The 20,251-nt window shown below is 47.8% G+C and overlaps 1 protein-coding gene across 1 annotated transcript in view; it reads right to left on the bottom strand.

Moving 5' to 3' along the window:
• The window catches only part of LOC137633399 (uncharacterized), a 102,337-nt gene that overhangs the window by 59,528 nt on the left and 22,558 nt on the right, over window positions 1-20,251 (bottom strand). Inside the window, exons 3-4 of the mRNA XM_068365626.1 lie at window positions 18,399-18,673; window positions 6,352-6,525 (exon numbers count right to left, since the gene is read on the bottom strand). Coding sequence (XP_068221727.1) covers window positions 6,352-6,386 — 35 coding nt within the window. The 5' untranslated portion in view covers window positions 6,387-6,525; window positions 18,399-18,673. The remainder of the gene's footprint in view (window positions 1-6,351; window positions 6,526-18,398; window positions 18,674-20,251) is intronic.

Genomic DNA, 20,251 nt, shown 5'->3' with positions numbered 1-20,251 from the left:
GAGTTATAACAGAGGTAGAGGCTACCACCGTGGTTCAAACCAGAACAGAGGTAGAGGAAGATTCTTTCGCAAGGGAAAGAACTTCCGAGGCGGACGTGGAGGCAACTCCTCAAGCCAATACTGAGGTGCAGCAGGTAGGGGGGAGGCTTTATGCCTTCCGCAACAAATGGAGGTTCAGTCCCTGGGCTTTCAGTATCATCTCCAAGGGACTGGGGTGGAGTTGGATTCAAGGGCCTCCTCCTCCGAACAAATTTCATCAACATTCCACTCCGGACCTAGTCGAATTTGTCCAGGATCTGTTACAAAAGAACGCCATACAAGAAACGAAACACCTGAAGTTTCAGGGTCGGCTGTTCAGTGTCCCGAAGAAGGATTCAGACAAGAGAAGAGTGATTCTAGACCTATCCCTTCTCAACTTGTCCATTCAATGCGACAAGTTTCGAATGCTTACTGTCTCGCAGGTGCGGACCTTATTTCCCCGTGGGGCCGTCACCACCTCTATCGATCTTACAGACGCCTATTATCACGTCCCGATAGCGAGACACTTCCATCCGTATCTAGGCTTCCGCCTAGGGGACAAAAATTACTCCTTCAAGGTGATGCCTTTCGGGCTCAACATCGCCCCAAGGATCTTCACAAAGTTAGCAGAAGTCGCTGTTCAGGAACTCAGAAATCAAGGGATTCAAGTAGTAGCCTATCTGGACGACTGGCTCATTTGGTCAGACACCTCCCAAAATTGCCTAAAAGCCACTCACAGAGTCATCCAATATCTTCAATCTCTAGGCTTCCAGATCAACTTCAAGAAGTCCCGTCTTCTTCCGAAATCAAAGTTCCAATGGCTCGGCCTGCAATGGGATCTTATATCTCATACTCTGTGTCTTCCCAAACCCAAGAGGTTAGAGATTGCAAGGAACACCAAACGCTTTCTCAAAGACAAAGTAAGTTCCAGACGACTCCAAGAGAGGATTCTGGGGTCCCTTCAATTTGCCTCAGTGACGGATCTACTTCTGAAGGCAAAATTGAAAGATATCAATCGTGTCTGGCGTTCGAGGGCGAACCGGAAGCTCCGGGACAGGAAAGTCCGCCTTCCTCCCATTCTACGGGAAAGACTTCTTCCTTGGACAAGAGCCAACAATCTGTCAAAGTCAGTTCCCCTTCGATTTCCGCCTCCGAAGTTAATTATTCACACGGACGCATCCCTATCAGGTTGGGGCGGCTATTCTCAGCTCAGGAAAGTTCAAGGTCTTTGGTCTCCCTTATTCCGCCAATTTCACATCAATGTGCTGGAGGCCATGGCAGTTCTTCTAACCCTGAAACGTCTCGCTCTACCCAAGAGACAACACCTTCGTCTGGTCCTCGACAGCGAAGTGGTGGTCCGCTGCCTCAACAGAGGCGGGTCAAAATCAGGGCCTCTGAACCATGTTCTAGTAGCCATATTCTCCCTAGCAGCCTCGAACCGTTGGCATCTTTCAGCTGTCCACCTGGCTGGAGTCCGGAACGTAGTGGCAGACGCCTTGTCCCGGATCTCCCCTTTAGAATCGGAATGGTCACTCGATCTAAAGTCATTCCGGTGGATTCTCTCTCGGGTTCCCGGTCTCCAAGTGGACCTCTTCGCCACGGAATCCAACCACAAATTGAGAGTATATGTGGCTCCCAATCTAGACCCTCAGGCTTACGCCACAGACGCCATGTCACAGAATTGGGACATCTGGGAAAGGATTTATCTCTTTCCCCCGGTGAATCTTTTACTGAAAGTCCTAGACAAACTGAGATCCTTCAAGGGACAAGTAGCCTTGGTCGCACCCAACTGGCCCAAGAGCAACTGGTATCCTCTCCTGCGAGAGTTGAGACTATATCCTCACCCGATACCTAATCCGGTTCTGTCTCAGATAGTACAAACACGCGTTGTGTACGCTTTCTCAAACATTCAGAGCGCCCTAACTTTATGGACTTCATGAAGTTTGCGGCCATGCATGGTGCCAATATCGATCCTCAAAACACCCTGTTCCTAGAATCAGATAAACGGGATTCCACCATCCGCCAATATGATTCTGCAGTTAAAAAGTTGGCAAAATTTTTGATAGACTCAGACGTGCACTGTATGAACTTGAACCTTACAGTCACTTTCTTTAGAACTTTATTAGAATCAGGTCTGGCAGCCAATACTATCACCACTATTAAATCTGCTTTGAAAAAGATCTTCCTAGTGGGTTTTAACATAGACTTAACCGACTCTTTGTTAGCTTCAATTCCGAAAGCCTGTGCCAGACTGAAACCGGTTACTCATCCTACCCCGGTGACCTGGTTCCTTAATGATGTACTCAAATTGGCTTCTGATACCATTAACAGTTCTTGTGATTACATTCCCTTCTCAGGAAAACACTTTTCCTGGTGAGCTTGGCTTCCGGGGCAAGAATTTCTGAACTGGCAGCCTTGTCGAGAGACCCGGGTCATATTGAGTTCCTTCCTTCGGGAGAGGTCCTTCTTTCACCTAACAAATTCTTTTTGGCTAAGAACGAAGACCCTCAGAACAGATGGTCCTCCTGGAAAATTGTTCCCCTCACGCAAGATCCGTCTCTGTGCCCTGTTACTACTCTTAGGTCTTATTTATCCCGGACCTCCTCTAACTCCTCGGGGCTTCTATTCATTAGAGAACAAGGTGGTACCATTACCATTAAAGGGATCAGGCAACAAATTTTGTATTTTATTAAACAAGCTAGCCCTGACTCTTTTCCTCTTGCACATGATATCAGAGCGGTTGCTACTTCGGTGAACTTTTTTCACCACATGAATTTTACGGACCTTTCCAGGTATACAGGGTGGAAATCACCGTCAGTGTTCAAGAAACACTACCTTAAACATTTGGAAGCCCTAAAATTTTCTACAGTAGCTGCAGGGAGCGTAGTTACTCCCAGGTAACTCACATGTTAATTCCTTGTCATTTTATCTCTCCCCCTTACCTGCCTCATTTATACCCTATTTGTATTCGTTGGTTTCGCACCTGAATACTGTTATTATATTTGTAAATTTTTAACTCCTGAGTATCTGTATATATTATCACTCACGGCATTATTATACCTTACCTTATTTGTCAGTTGTTCTACCAAGTGGATTTATGTTCATTTTAAGATACCCTTATAATTGTTTTTGGCACTCATCTCTGATTAAAGAAACTTGTATTTCCCTTACGCTTATGTTTTTTCCTTTATTTTGCAAGTTTGGTGACATTTCTCTTGTATATATTCACTGGGCGGCACAGGTTCGAGCCCAGAAAAGGGATTTTGACGTAGGAAAAATCTATTTCTGGGCGAGGGACCTGTGCCGCCCAGTGAACCCTCCCAGCTCCTCTCCCTTGGAGTCCCCAAACTTTGGGTGCTAAGGAGTTGGGTTCTGAGCGGATGCAGAGTTGGTGGTGCCGAGTGAGGTTGAACGGCTCTCCTCTATTGGGGTCTTTGTCGTGGATGAATCTAAATAGTGCGGGACCTCTGGATTATACGCCCAATTTTATACCGACACCAATAGGTGAGCGAGCTAGTTAACCTAGCACTCCTTTACATTTTTTTCTCTGGTATATTTAGCAGTAAATTACCTAAGAATAAGTGCTAAATGGAGCTTATTCACTGGGCGGCACAGGTCCCTCGCCCAGAAATAGATTTTTCCTACGTCAAAATCCCTTTTTGGGTGAGATGGCCATGACGTCCTTCAGTAGCTTCCTGAGGGTATATATGACTACAGTAGATATTCCCAGAGAATTAAACTAAAGGTTTCACAGAATTCTAACTTCTGGCGTGAGTACCCTAAAGGTTTCCCTTTAGGATATCGTATATCAACAGGGGACGTATGCTTGACACGCCACATGGCCATCTGCACCCCACATAGCGTTTACGCTTCGAGGGGGAAAATGTGGCAAGTTATAGGAGGAGCCGTTGCAAGGTTATCCTCCTGCGTTACTGTTACTGTACCTCGCGACGTAAACAAACGGCAGCCATAGCTGTCCGCCATCTTGACTGACGTCACATCCGCCCGCTTCATTCCTATTCTTGTAGCGTATCCTGCCAGTTGTGTTTAGATTTTTCCTTTGTCAAAATCCCTTATTTGAACTGCTTGACATGTCAAGCCCCACACAACGTCCAGAAGCCAACAAAGAAGTGTATCTTTTATTAGCAGGTACTGAGGTATTCTTAGCATAGTTAAGAAATTTGAAAAATTCAATATTACTTCATGAATTTGGGGACAAATCTAGAATAGTACCACCCGTAGCATACTAGCTGGACTTGAAAGCCTCTATGCCCTGAGGAGGCTGTGTAGTCTCAAAGTGGCCAATAACATTAAGCTACAATTGTAGATATAATGAATCTGTAATCACACGACAGACAATACAGATTGAGAAGACATTGCCTTATCGATTTAGTAGAATTTGGCAACAAATTCTACCTTTAAAGGGCTTCTAAGCCCTCCTATTACTGTCAAGTCTGAAAAAATATTGGGGTCCACTAGAACCATGGTAAGTAATTCACTTTATTAACTTGTCCAAGTAGTAAGCTACTCAGGTAGTCTTGGTCTACGTAAGTTTGATCGTGTAAACTACTTCTAATATAAAAGACTGTATTAGACATATCTAGGAATAATCTTAAGGTAAGAATGGCATGCGATACAAAGGCGAGGGTAACGAAACCTCTTTAGGTTAGGCTAGGCTAATTAAACCTTTCAAGGTTTAAGCTAGACTACACTTATAGGCTGAAGTACCTGTTTCTTTGCAGATCCAATTTGTTACAAATAATCATATCAGATACACTGACAAGATGAGAACTTCAGAAATGTTCTGGCATTTGTAAGGAGTAAAATTAACCTGAAAACATTGTGCTTTATATTACCTGACTTGTCAGGCTAATTACAAACTCTTTAACCTCCCCATTTTTCATTCCTCAAATAGAAAGACTTAGAAATCATTTTATTGTGTATTTGTTCCCTAAATGTTTCTCTACATTTGTTTCTTGACGCCCAATGAATCCAAAGCACCCTGTACATTGTGCTTGCTCCTTAAAATTCATACACTGCCAAGCATAGCACAACTCTATTACTGTGACATTACTAAAATACAAAGAGAGAGAGAGAGAGAGAGAGAGAGAGAGAGAGAGAGAGAGAGAGAGAGAGAGAGAGAGAGACCAATACTGTGAGTAGAGAAAATAACATACAGTAATACCTAAGGATACAAAATTGATTCTTTTTGGAGTGGATTTCGTAACATGATTTTTTCGCAGAATGAGTCACGCTTTACAAGTAACGTGATCATAAAATTTACGGCAAATTTCATTTCGTATCCCGAGTATTTTTTCATAATACTAGGCGAAAAAATCTTCGAATGTCATTTCGTAAAATGAGCTTTTCGTATAAAGAAACATTCGTATCTCGAGGTTTCACTATATCATTATGTCTATTCTACACTTAAGTCACTCTTGCCTTGAGGCAATGGTAAAAAGCAGAGACACCAAGTAAGATCAGTAGCTAGAGAACTGCATTAGCTATGCCATATTAAAAGAGATAGTCAAAAGGTAAGACAATGGATCCCTCGTGGTGGCAAAGAGAACTCACCTCGGAAACTAGCTCTGATATCATTCTGCATCAATACATAAAAACTCAGGAGTCTGAGAGAGAGAGAGAGAGAGAGAGACTCCGTGATCTAGATCGTGACCTTTTGTCCTTGGAGGAGTCCAAGAAAGACATGACAGGGTCAATGGCCGATGCAACAAAGTTCTGGGCCTCTTTGACTCTCCTCATGGCTTCCTCAATTTCTCGCTGCGCTGCCTCGTTGCTCTTGGTTTGGGGCTTGATAATTGCAGCGGTAGAATGGTTCACTCTGGAAAGAGAAACAATGTCAATTCAACAATTAAAAAATCCTATAAATACTTATAGAATGTAAAGTGAGTACTAGACAGTGGCCGAAATGAAAGTGAGCAGTCTAAAATTGGAGCCCCTTTCCAATCGGTGGTAGGATAGCTGCTCATCATCCAACTTTAATATCTCTAAATAAAGAACGAGGGTTTGTAGGATGCGTAGGAACCTGCCAGATGTGTGGTAGAATCTGTGATTCTAGGATTGGTCTGCACAGTCGCGTACAATGGCATCAGCAACAACAACATTAATTTAATCATCATCACCAGTTATTTAAGGAAGCAGTATTCGTCATCGATTCAATGGACAACCATAAACTAGGAAGGAACAAATATACCTTGTAGTAAACGTACCTGTCCCTGATTGCAAACAAAATCCCTCTCTCAACCATTATAAACCTATTTGCATAAGAGCAACTAGAAGTTCTACATACTTTACATCACACATTAAAATACTTACTTGATGGGCTGTCCCATGAATTCCTGATGATGCATTTTCAGCGCTGATATTATTAAAAGGTTGCTCAGAAGACTCCACTAATGCATTTTTAGTTCCATTACACTCCAATCCAAGACGCACATAACGAACTTCTCCAGCTTTAGCTGCTAGCTCCATCAATTCCTCAGCAGTTACCTATGAGCAAAAAGTCCCAAGACTGTACTCTCAAACATAAATATATCATGAAAATTATGCAAATATGACAAATTCGTAGATAATTTGTATTTTTCCTAATTATACAAACCTTAGCTATTTAATAGGGGTATTACTTTCGGCGTAGCTGAAATGACGAGCCGTTAATTTTTAACATGGGTTTACTACCCACACCGCTAGTTAGCTGGGGTAGGGGAGGGTAGCTTGTTACCTCCTCCCTCTCACACACCTCTGCTTGAGCTCACTTTGCTTGGAGGTAGGACTTCAAGAGGGATAGGGCTGGCGGGCAAGTTTGGTTAAATATGTTATTTTCATTAGTAAAATAAATTTTTGAATATACTTACCCGATGATCATGTAGCTGTCAACTCCGTTGCCCGACAGAAATCTACGGTCGGGATACGCCAGCGATCGCTATCCAGGTGGGGGTGTACACAACAGCGCCATCTGTGAGTAGGTACTCAAGTACTTCTTGTCAACAACAACTCAATTTTCTCCTCGGTCCACTGGTTCTCTATGGGGAGGAAGGGCGGGTTCTTTAATTCATGATCATCGGGTAAGTATATTAAAAAATTTATTTTACTAATGAAAATAACATTTTTCAATATTAATCTTACCCGATGATCATGTAGCTGATTCACACCCAGGGTGGTGGGTGGAGACCAGCATACATGTTAACAAAGAAGCTAAGTATCCCGTATTTCATTTTATCAGTTATTCAAAATAACAAACATAAAATAAATAAGTACCTGGTAAGGAAGTCGACTTGAACCATTACTCTGCCTTTTTTAAGTACGTCTTCCTTACTGAGCCTAGCGGTCCTCTTAGGATGCTGAACGACTCTTAGGTGCTGAAGTATAAAGGGCTGCAACCCATACTAAAGGACCTCATCACAACCTCTAACCTAAGCGCTTCTCAAGAAAGAATTTGACCACCCGCCAAATCAACCAGGATGCGGAAGGCTTCTTAGCCGACCGTACAACCCAAAGAACAACAATAAAAATATTCAAGAGAAAGGTTAAAAAGGTTATGGGATTATGGGAATGTAGTGGCTGAGCCCTCACCTACTACTGCACTCGCTGCTACGAATGGTCCCAGGGTGTAGCAGTTCTCGTAAAGAGACTGGACATCTTTGAGATAGAATGATGCGAACACTGACTTGCTTCTCCAATAGGTTGCATCCATAACACTCTGCAGAGAACGGTTCTGTTTGAAGGCCACTGAAGTAGCCACAGCTCTCACTTCATGTGTCCTTACCTTCAGCAAAGCAAGGTCTTCTTCCTTCAGATGAGAATGTGCTTCTCTAATCAGAAGCCTGATGTAGTAAGAAACTGCGTTCTTAGACATCGGTAGAGAAGGCTTCTTGATAGCACACCATAAAGCTTCTGATTGTCCTCGTAATGGCTTTGACCTTCTTAAATAGTACCTAAGAGCTCTAACTGGGCAAAGTACTCTCTCTAGTTCGTTCCCCACCAAGTTGGACAGGCTTGGGATCTCGAACGACTTAGGCCAAGGACGTGAAGGAAGCTCGTTTTTAGCCAAAAAACCGAGCTGCAAGGAACATGTAGCCGTTTCAGATGTGAAACCTATGTTCCTGCTGAAGGCGTGGATCTCACTTACTCTCTTAGCTGTTGCTAAGCACACGAGGAAAAGAGTTTTTAATGTAAGGTCCTTAAAAGAGGCTGATTGGAGCGGTTCAAATCTTGATGACATTAGGAACCTTGAAACCACGTCTAGATTCCAGCCTGGAGTGGACAACCGACGTTCCTTTGAGGTCTCAAAAGACCTAAGGAGGTCCTGTAGATCTTTGTTGGTGGAAAGATCCAAGCCTCTGTGGCGGAAAACCGCTGCCAACATACTTCTGTTACCCTTGATCGTAGGAGCTGATAGGGATCTTACGTTCCTTAGATGTAACAGGAAGTCAGCAATCTGGGTTACAGTGGTACTGGTTGAGGAAACTGCATTGGCCTTGCACCAGCTTCGGAAGACTTCCCATTTAGACTGATAGACTCTGAGAGTGGATGTCCTCCTTGCTCTGGCAATCGCTCTGGCTGCCTCCTTCGAAAAGCCTCTAGCTCTTGAGAGTCTTTCGATAGTCTGAAGGCAGTCAGACGAAGAGCGTGGAGGTTTGGGTGTACCTTCTTTACGTGAGGTTGACGCAGAAGGTCCACTCTTAGAGGAAGAGTCCTGGGAACGTCGACTAGCCATTGCAGTACCTCGGTGAACCATTCTCTCGCGGGCCAGAGGGGAGCAACCAACGTCAGCCGTGTCCCTTTGTGAGAGGCGAACTTCTGAAGTACCCTGTTGACAATCTTGAACGGCGGGAACGCATACAGGTCGAGATGGGACCACTCCAGCAGAAAGGCATCCACGTGAACTGCTGCTGGATCTGGAATCGGAGAACAATACAACGGGAGCCTCTTGGTCATCGAGGTAGCGAATAGATCTATGGTTGGCTGACCCCACAGGGCCCATAGTCTGCTGCAAACATTCTTGTGAAGGGTCCACTCTGTGGGGATGACCTGACCCTTCCGGCTGAGGCGATCTGCCATGACATTCATATCGCCCTGAATGAACCTCGTTACCAGCATGAGCTTTCGATCTTTTGACCAAATGAGGAGGTCCCTTGCGATCTCGAACAACTTCCTCGAATGAGTCCCTCCCTGCTTGGAGATGTAAGCCAAGGCTGTGGTGTTGTCGGAGTTCACCTCCACCACCTTGTTTAGCTGGAGGGACTTGAAGTTTATCAAGGCCAGATGAACCGCCAACAACTCCTTGCAATTGATGTGAAGTGTCCTTTGCTCCTGATTCCATGTGCCCGAGCATTCCTGTCCGTCCAGTGTCGCACCCCAGCCCGTGTCCGATGCGTCCGAGAAGAGACGGTGGTCGGGGGTCTGAACAGCCAATGGTAGACCTTCCTTGAGAAGAATGCTGTTCTTCCACCACGTTAGAGTAGACCTCATCTCTTCGGAAACAGGAACTGAGACCGTCTCTAGCGTCATGTCCTTTATCCAGTGAGCAGCTAGATGATACTGAAGGGGGCGGATGTGGAGTCTCCCTAACTCGATGAACAGGGCCAGCGATGAAAGTGTCCCTGTTAGACTCATCCACTGCCTGACTGAGCATCGGTTCCTTCTCAGCATGCTCTGGATGCATTCTAGGGCTTGATTGATCCTTGGGGCCGACGGAAAAGCCCGAAAAGCTCGACTCATAATCTCCATACCCAGGTAGACAATGGTCTGGGATGGGACGAGTTGGGACTTCTCTAAATTGACCAGGAGGCCCAGTTGCTTGGTCAGATCCATAGTCCATCTGAGATTCTCCAGACAGCGACGACTTGTGGGAGCTCTTAAAAGCCAGTCGTCTAAATAGAGGGAGGCTCTGATGTCTGCCAAGTGAAGGAATTTCGCAATATTCCTCATCAGTCTGGTAAACACAAGAGGTGCCGTGCTTAGGCCAAAGCACAGGGCTTGGAACTGGTACACAACCTTTCCAAAGACGAATCTTAGGAAAGGTTGGGAGTCTGGATGGATGGGGACGTGAAAGTACGCGTCTTTCAGGTCTAACGAGACCATCCAGTCCTCCTGCCTGACCGCTGCTAGGACCGACTTCGTCGTCTCCATCGTGAACGTCTGCTTGGTGACAAAAGCATTGAGAGCACTGACGTCCAGCACCGGTCTCCAACCTCCTGTCTTCTTGTGGGAGCTCTTAAAAGCCAGTCGTCTAAATAGAGGGAGGCTCTGATGTCTGCCAAGTGAAGGAATTTCGCAATATTCCTCATCAGTCTGGTAAACACAAGAGGTGCCGTGCTTAGGCCAAAGCACAGGGCTTGGAACTGGTACACAACCTTTCCAAAGACGAATCTTAGGAAAGGTTGGGAGTCTGGATGGATGGGGACGTGAAAGTACGCGTCTTTCAGGTCTAACGAGACCATCCAGTCCTCCTGCCTGACCGCTGCTAGGACCGACTTCGTCGTCTCCATCGTGAACGTCTGCTTGGTGACAAAAGCATTGAGAGCACTGACGTCCAGCACCGGTCTCCAACCTCCTGTCTTCTTGGCTACCAAGAAGAGACGGTTGTAAAAGCCCGGGGATTGATGATCCCGGACTATGACCACTGCTTCCTTTTGTAGCAAGAGCGACACCTCTTGTTGCAACGCTAGCCTCTTGTCCTTCTCCTTGTAGTTGGGAGAGAGGTTGATGGGAGACGTAGCTAGAGGGGGACTGCGGCAGAACGGAATTCTGTATCCCTCCCTTAGCCACTTCACAGACTGAGCATCTGCACCTCTGCTCTCCCAAGCTTGCCAGAAGGTCTTGAGTCTGGCTCCTACTGCTGTCTGGAGAGGAAGGCAGTCAAAACTTGCCTTTTGCGGACTTGGAACCCTTCTTGGATTTGCCACGGTGACTGTCTGCACGGGTACCTCCTCTGCTGGAGGCTCTGCCACGAAGGGGCGGGATGAACCTAGAAGCAGGTGTGTCAACTGCTGCAGGGCTGAAGGGTCTAAGCACGGAAGGTAAGGTTTTAGCCTTACGTGCAGAAGATGCCATAAGATCATGAGTATCCTTCTGGATAAGTGAGGCAGCCATCCACTTAATCAGCTCCTCCGGAAACAGACACTTGGAGAGAGGAGCAAACAACAACTCTGACTTCTGGCAAGGAGTGATACCAGCTGATAAGAAGGAGCAAAGATGTTCTCTCTTCTTAAGGACTCCTGATACATACGAAGCCGCAAGTTCACCAGACCCATCCCGAATTGCTTTGTCCATGCTAGACATGATCAGCATGGCCGAGTCCTTATCTGAAGGGGAAGTCTTCCTGCTTAAGGCTCCCAAACACCAATCGAGGAAGTTGAATATCTCGAAGGCACGAAAGACTCCCTTCAACAGATGATCTTCGAACGTCTCATAGCCAACCTGCGGGGAGAGTCAACCAGACTTGAGAAGTCGGCCTGGGCAGAGGCAGGAACCCCCAAGCCGGGTTCCTCTCCCGTGGCATACCAGACGCTCGACTTAGAAGCAAGCTTGGGAGGCGGAAAGACGAAAGAAGTCCTTCCCAGTTGCTTCTTGGACTGCAACCAGTCCCCCATAACCCTCAAAGCTCTCTTAGATGATCTGGCGAGAACAAGCTTGGTGAAGGCAGGCGCAGCAGACTGCATGCCCAGAGCAAACTCGGAGGGAGGAGAACGAGGGGTTGCAGACACAAACTGCTCAGGATACAAGTCCCTGAACAAGGCAAGGACTTTATGAAAGTCTAAGGAGGGAGGAGTAGACTTGGGCCCCTCAAAATCAGAGTGAGGCTCATCCAGATGTGCAGCTTCATCATCCGATACACCATCATCCGAAAGCTGAGTTGTAAGTGGCAAAGGCAGAGCAGAAAGCTGAACGGCTGAATCCGGCTGTACAGGTGCATGCGTACCTGCAGATCCAACATCATGCCGCTGCTGGTCGGTCTGCGAGCTGGCAACAACAAAAGCAGAGGGCTGGAGTGTGGGAGGGGCTGCGGTGGGTTGAGGAGCATGCGGTATGGTATGCAGAGCATGCTGTAAGGTATGCGGCTCATGCTGCATGGTATGCGGAGCATGCTGTAAGGTATGCAGAGCATGCTGCATGGGCTGAGGAGAATGCCGCATAGTGCTGGAACCCGGCAACTCCTGATGCGGCAGCTCACGCATGTTAGCAGATGGTGCAGCAAGAACATGCGTCTGGCAGGGTGGACTGCGCATCGGTGGTGGAGCTCTCACAGGTGGAGTGTGGGAGCAGGCAGCCGCAGTATCTGCTGAGCGCACAACCTCGGCGGGTTGTAGGTTAACAGGAGCCTTCTCAGCATGATACTCCTGCATGAATGCAGCAAGCTGAGACTGCATAGTCTGCAGCATGGACCACTTAGGGTCTACTGTGGTTGGAGCAACAACAGACGGAGCAGTAGCCTGTTGAGGGACCACTCTACCTCTCTTGGGAGGTGTGCAGTCATCAGATGACTGCTGCGAGTCCGAACTGACCCAGTGGCTACACCTGGGCCGTTGGACTCGCTCGGAAGGGACCTTACGTTTGAGCGGTCGTGAAACCTTGGTCCACCGTTTCCTCCTGGAAACCTCTTCCACAGACGAGGAATGTAAGGGCTCATTCGTCTGTATGTGGATGGGACGATCCTTAACAGATACGTCCGCAACCACTGAGGATACATCCGTGCGCCGATCAAGGCCTGCCGAACCCTTTGGTCCTTCGACATTGCTTCTCCCCTGGGCTTGGGAGCTTGCAAGAGGTCCCGGACTGGGAGGACGACTGGCACGCACAGATGTACCCTCATACGCAACACTGACACTGACACTTTGCACATCACTAGCACTAACACTTCCCACTGCACTTTTCGCTTTCAGCTCTCTGACATCTGCCAAGAGCTGATTACGGTCATTAGCCAATGACTCCACTTTGTCACCGAGAGCCTGAATGGCACGCAACATATCCGCCATACCAGGCTGAGCACTCGTAGCAGGTTCGGGAGTCACCACCACAGGGGAAGGAAAAGGTTGAGGGGCATGGGGAGAAGAAAAATCCACAGAGCGAGAAGAACTCCTCCTATTTCTCTCCTTCTCTAACCTATGTGCATATCTAAGGAATTCGTTAAAATCGAATTCCGAAAGCCCAGCACATTCCCCACATCGATCTTCCAATTGACAGGATTTACCCCTACAATTGGAACATACGGTGTGAGGATCTATAGAGGCCTTCGGAAGACGCCTAGTACAAGTCCTAACGCTACACTGCCTGTACTTAGGTACTTGAGACTGGTCAGACATCTTGAATTTAGAAGTAGTCAAGGGGGGATTCCAAAATCTAGCAAAGTTCGTTACCAATTAATCTAAATTAATTCCAAAAGCTTGCTAAGCTAATGAGAAAGCTTCCTGAATATCGAAGGCTATAACTTTAGAGCAAATACATCACCAAATCGTGAACAATAACTCCAAAATCAACAGCGTATCCAAGTAGGTCTTGCCGGCGGCACGACAGAGGAAAAATTGAGTTCTTGTTGACAAGAAGTACTTGAGTACCTACTCACAGATGGCGCTGTTGTGTACACCCCCACCTGGATAGCGATCGCTGGCGTATCCCGACCGTAGATTTCTGTCGGGCAACGGAGTTGACAGCTACATGATCATCGGGTAAGATTAATATTGAAAAAGCTAAGGTTTGTATAGTTAGGAAAAATACAAATTATCTACGAATTTGTCATTTGTTCCGTAACTGGAATATAAACCACGACATTTAATAGGGGTGACTCACCCATTAGGAAGGGTGGACGTCCCAGCCAGTACTGGCTTTTGGCTTCGCCCGGGGACTCCTTATTTGAGTGTGTATGCACTCAAGAAATAAGGAGTCCCTGCACCTCGCTAAAACCTTGCTACGCAAGGTCTGCGGCCTACACAAGCTGTGTGTGAAGGTATGAAGGAGTGTGACTCGTCCTAGAAAGTTCTGAAGTTCTTTAGATGGAAACTTGTAGACTAGGACTTTCCCAAAACCACCTCGTCAGGGTATGGGGACGTAACAGTATTAATCTCAATACTAGGAACACTAGGGAGCATGGTTTACCTGCAGTGGTTTGAGGTAGGCTATGCAGAGAACACAGAATGCTGCTTTCCCCAAGAGAGGGGATGATGAAGAAAAGAATAAGGGACAGTCAAACCTTTTCATTCATGCAGACTAAAACCGGATAACAATGCCCTCAACCTTCTGCTACTTGTCCAATAAGGAGCTTGAGGTTTTAAACCAGCTGTTGTGCAACCACCACAGGACCGATAGAGAACGTATCGAGTCTCCTGTGGGTCAATTCTTGCAGGTAGTGGGATGTGAACGTTGTTTGACGTTTCCACACCCCAGTTTGAAGAACCTGTGTCACTGAAAAATTTCTTTTAAAGGCCAGGGACGTAGCTATGCCCCTGACATCATGTGCTCTGGGGCGACGTGACGGAGGAGGGTCTGGATTCAGTGCCAAGTCAATGACCCTGCAAATCCATGCTGAGATGGTGTTCTTGGTCCTTCCTGTGCTGACGAATAGTGCAGGCACACGAGGACAGGCTGCGGCTGTTCTCTTGAGGTACAGCCTCAAGCTCCTCACTGGACATAGTAAGAGATGGTCTGGGTCATCTGTTATAGTACGGAGACTAGAAATCCGGAAGGAGTCGAATCGAGGATCCGCTACTCTTGGATTCTGAGTCTTAGCAATAAACTCAGGGACGAAGCTGAACGTTACCTCCCCCCCATCCCCTTAAATGAGCAATGCCATACGAGAGACCATGAAGTTCGCTGACTCGCTTGGCCGAGGCCAAAGCTAGCAGGAATACCGTCTTTCAGGTTAGGTGGCGATCTGATGCCTGGTTCATACGGAGGTCTCTTAAGAGACCTGAGAACTCGAACCACGTTCCATGGGGGAGGTTTCACTTCCGACTGAGGGCAGGTAAGTTCATAACTAAGTATGAGTAGAGAAAGTTCTAGCGATGAGGAAATGTCCATTCCTTTGAGCCTGAAGGCCAGACTTAAGGCTGAGCGATAGCCTTTCACTGCCGAGACTGAAAGGCGCATTTCTTCACGCAAATACACGAGGAACTCCGCTATTGCTGGAATAGTGGCATCCGGGTGAGAGATACCCCTTCCACGACACCAACCACAGAAGACTCGCCACTTCGCCTGGTAGACCCCTGCGGATGACCTGCGCAGGTGTTCAGACATCCTAATCGCAACTTGTTTCGAAAATCCTCTCTCAGAGAGGAGATGCTGGATAGTCTCCAGGCGTGAAGCCGCAGTGAACCTACGGATTTGTGGAAGATGTTGGCATGTGGTTGTTTGAGAAGATTGTGTCGTGGAGGGAGTTCTCTTGGTGGCGGAGCTATGAGGGTCATTGAAAGATTGACCGATGTTCTGGTCTTGTTGAGTACCCTCCTCATCAGACAGAACGGGGGAAAGGCGTAAACGTCGATGTTGTCCACCGTTGTTGGAAAGCATCTTGCCAGAGAGTCTTGGGGTCTGGGACTGGGGAACAGTACAGCGGGAGCCTGAAGTTCAGGGCTGTTGCGAAGAGGTCCACAGTCGGAGAACCCCACAAAGTCAGGACTTTGTTGGCTACTAGATGATCCAAAGACCACTCGGTACTCACTGAGATACTCTGCTCAGGTCGTCGGCGAGCACATTCCTTTTGCCCGGAATGAAGCGTGCCGATAGTGGTATCGAGCAGATTTCGGACCATCTCAGTATTTCTACTGCTAGATGGGATAGTTGCTGCGAAAAAATACCTCGTTGTTTGTTGATGTAGGCAACTACTGTGGTGTTGTCGCTCATCATCACCACAGAGTGGCTTGCCAGGTACTGATGGAACTGTTGAAGGGCTAGAAAGATGGCCTTCATCTCTAGGAGATTTATGTGGAGGTACTTTTCTGACTCTGACCAGAGGCCTGAGGTCGTGTGGTGCAGAACGTGGGCCCCCAACCCTTTTTTTTTAAGCGTTCAAAAACACCGTCAAATCAGGGGGGAGGACAAGAAGATCCACTCCCTTTTGTAAGTTCTCGTCTGCCACCCACCACTGGAGATCCGTCAGTTCCGCAGGTCCCATGGGGATCTGGATGTCCGGGGAGTTGTCCGCTTGATTCCACCGGGACTTGAGTCGCCACTAGAGGGATCTCATCCTGAGGCGACCATTGGGAACGAGACGGGCCAGCGATGAAAGGTGACCGAGGAGACGTAACCACGACTGGGCTGGAAGGTCATCTCGTCTGAGAAAAGATCTTGCGGGTGAGAGTTCGCGCATGCCTGTACCAGCCGTAGGGCCCGCGCTCAGGAGAAAGATCCCTAGCAGCGGGCGCGCAGTTGAAACATGTGAGGCGTGTGGACGCGCAATAGAATGTTGGCGAGAATCCGTTGGAGAGGATAGGCGAGCGCGCCCGCATATCCTCGCGGATGTGTGCGGGAGAAGGTTGGCGCGAAGGCGAGCGCTGGCGCGATGGTACTAATTGGCGCATGGGAGAAGCCAGCATTGTTGACTTCCCAGCAGCGCCCAGATCAGTAGATCGTTGGTGCGCAGGAGAGTTAGCTGTTGGGCGCGTTCGAGCACGGGCAAGAGACTGATGGCGCGCGGGAGAGCGCTGGCACGCGGGAGACCACTGGCGCGTAGGAGGTTGATGGCGCGCAGGTGAGAGTTGGCACGCAGCTGGGCGCGGGCGCGTAGGGGAATGTTTGCGATTAGGCTCAGGCAAGACCTGGCGCGCAGGAGAACGTGGGTGTATATGTGCATGAAGGCATGCATAGCGCGTGATGGAGCTATCCTCCTGTTGGGACGTATGCACGTGTTGGCGCATAGGCCCTTGATGCCCTGTGTTAGGGTTTAGTGATGGGGCCTGGCGAGTTACTAAAGAGCGCTCGTCAGGTTTCGTTGGCGGATTGGCGCACCTTAGCGCGCTCCGGTGAAGCCTTGTTAGACCTATGTAAAAAAGGTGACGGCAGGTGGGCAGGTCTATCAGGTGGAAGGTCAACGTGTCCTTTAAAAGGACGACCTTCCACTGAAGGAGTTTGCGAACAATCTGCAGAAAGGTCCAGGACCAGTGCAGGAACAGTGATAGGTGATCGGTCTCGAGGCTCCTCTGCGGTAGACTGCAACGAAGGTGATGAACCAAAGAGGCGCCTCCTCACCGCAGTTAAAGGAAGGCCTTTTTGGCGAAGATGCCTTCCGACGATTGCGTCCTCTGGGGGCCGTTGGATCAGCAAGCTGACCTTCTGCAGTCCTCCGAAGAGGAGTCTCTGTAAGTGAACTCCCCCGAGGGGAAGAAACACCAGCAGGAGAGACTGGCGATGGACTTAGTTTCTCCCTCGTAGGTTGAACAGAGACGGGAGAAACTAAGCCGTCAGCAACCGTAGGGTTTGAAGAGGCAGAGGTGATGGGTGATACCGCATTGGATTCCTCTGACACTACAACGTCGACAAGAGACAGAGGATCAACCTCTGCCGGTGATGGCGGCGATTGCTCGACGGCGGCACCCAATTGGATGTAGTTAAGCAAAACCTCCTTGGAGGGCGAACCTGTAAGCCCCAAGGAGGACCAAAGCTTAAAAAGGGGGGTTAGTGACATATCCTCCCCCGGGGGGAGAAGTGGAGCTGCTTCGCTAGGGGAAGCAACGTCATCTCTCGAGCCCCGAGGTTGGTAAACAGTGCATCGGTCTACGCTACCACTCGACGGTCTCTCGAAAGAGACCGACCGAGTGGGAGCTTCCGAGGAGGTTTGGGCAACGGAAGAAGAGGTCTTGGGTTTTTCTCCTTTCAAAGAAACCTTCGAAGGAGAAATATCCCGCTTGGACTTCTTCCGTCGTCGCGAAAACCTCTCCCACTGAGAGGTAGACCACTCCCTGCACTCACTACACCTGTTGTTGCTATCACACCATTGGCCCCTACAAGAAGGGCAAAGGGCGTGAGGATCAGTCTCGACCGCCGACATGAATGTTCCACAGGGGCGGTCGGGAAACACAGGGCAGGTGCACATAATCACAGAGGCCAACTTCACAAACAGAACTAGAAAAAGAAAAAGACAAAAAAATTAAATGGCAGCCAAATGACGGCGAGGATGAGAGCGGACACGTCCGACTACCATCCGAGCCGAGAGCAAAGTGAGCTCAAGCACAGGTGTGAGAGGGGGGGGGGTAGCAAGCTACCCTACCCTACCCCCACTAACTGGAGGTGTGGGTAGTAAACCCTCGTTAAAAATTAGTGGCTCGTCATTTCAGCAATGCCGAAAGTAATAACCCATATTAAATAGCTAAGGTTTGTATTCCAGTTACGGAACAAATTAGAAGCGCAGGAGAATCCGAGGAGACACGACTCACCTTATAGACCATATAGATGACAAGGGAGTAAACCCCATCACTGACATCTCTTGAAACAACAGGCCTTCTCTCTTCAGACTTCTTCTAAACTGGCCCAGAGGAGGAGGAATGGCCAGAGACATTAGCCAGCTGATCTTGACTGACGCAAACCAGACCTATCATAAACGCCTTCCGGGACGCTACCCGTTTTTGCGTACGCAGCAGCGGCCATCCACGATGGACGTGACAACGACCAATGTACCATCTTGTACGGGAACAGGTAAAGCCAGGACGGGCTGGAAATAATGAGTCTGAATAATACGTAGTTTCTATCAGAGATCAATAATCATTACAGATGAAAACATAATCTTTTGCTCAACTATCAATCAATCTCAAACAATGCTCACTGAAACCTAAATTGAAAATAATTCCAAAGACAGAAGACAGAAGATGATAATGGGACATTTTTTCCAGCAACCAAAAGGTAGTCTCAAAAATACATAAAAACAAAATTCATAATTGACCAAATCTTAAAAGTAATTTGTATTTTTCCTATTCATAAAAACCTGAGTTGGTGGAAGGTTGTTGCAAGCAGTGAAAAGTTTCTACAAAGGTAGTAAAGCATGTATTAGAATAGGAAATGAAGTGAGTGATTGGTTTCCGGTGAGAGTGGGGCTGAGACAGGGATGTGTGATGTCACCGTGGTTGTTTAACTTGTATGTTGATGGAGCGGTGAGAGAGGTGAATGCTCGAGTGCTTGGACGAGGATTAAAACTGGTAGGCGAGAATGATCATGAATGGGAGGTAAATCAGTTGTTGTTTGCGGATGATACTGTACTGGTAGCAGACACAGAAGAGAAGCTTGACCGACTAGTGACAGAATTTGGAAGGGTGTGTGAGAGAAGGAAGTTGAGAGTTAATGTGGGTAAGAGTAAGGTTATGAGATGTACAAGAAGGGAAGGTGGTGCAAGGTTGAAGGTCATGTTGAATGGAGAGTTACTTGAGGAGGTGGATCAGTTTAAGTACTTGGGGTCTGTTGTTGCAGCAAATGGAGGAGTGGAAGCAGATGTACGTCAGAGAGTGAATGAAGGTTGCAAAGTGTTGGGGGCAGTTAAGGGAGTAGTAAAAAGTAGAGGGATGGGCATGAATGTAAAGAGAGTTCTATATGAGAAAGTGATTGTACCAACTGTGATGTATGGATCGGAGCTGTGGGGAATGAAAGTGATGGAGAGACAGAAATTGAATGTGTTTGAGATGAAGTGTCTAAGGAGTATAGCTGGTGTATCTCGAGTAGATAGGGTTAGGAACGAAGTGGTGAGGGAGAGAACGGGTGTAAGAAATGAGTTAGCGGCTAGAGTGGGTATGAATGTGTTGAGGTGGTTTGGCCATGTTGAGAGAATGGAAAATGGTTGTCTGCTAAAGAAGGTGATGAATGCAAGAGTTGGTGGGAGAAGTACAAGAGGAAGGCCAAGGTTTGGGTGGATGGATGGTGTGAAGAAAGCTCTGGGTGATAGGAGGATAGATGTGAGAGAGGCAAGAGAGCATGCTAGAAATAGGAATGAATGGCGAGCGATTGTGACGCAGTTCCGGTAGGCACTGCTGCTTCCTCCGGTGCCTTAGATGACCACGGAGGTAGCAGCAGTAGGGGATTCAGCATTATGAAGCTTCATCTGTGGTGGATGATGTGGGAGGTTGGGCTGTGGCACCCTAGCAGTACCAGCTGAACTCGGTTGAGTCCCTGGTTAGGCTGAAGGAACGTAGAGAGTAGAGGTCCCCTTTTTGTTTTGTTTCATTGTTGATGTCGGCTACCCCCCAAAATTGGGGGAAGTGCCTTTGGTATATGTATGTATGTACTTTGGCGCGAGCTGGAATCG

The sequence above is a fragment of the Palaemon carinicauda genome, chromosome 43, assembly GCF_036898095.1.
Source record: "Palaemon carinicauda isolate YSFRI2023 chromosome 43, ASM3689809v2, whole genome shotgun sequence".
Classification (NCBI taxonomy): domain Eukaryota; kingdom Metazoa; phylum Arthropoda; class Malacostraca; order Decapoda; family Palaemonidae; genus Palaemon; species Palaemon carinicauda.
The sequence above is the reverse complement of the archived record's forward strand: the minus strand, read 5'-3'. Positions and strand labels throughout refer to the sequence as shown.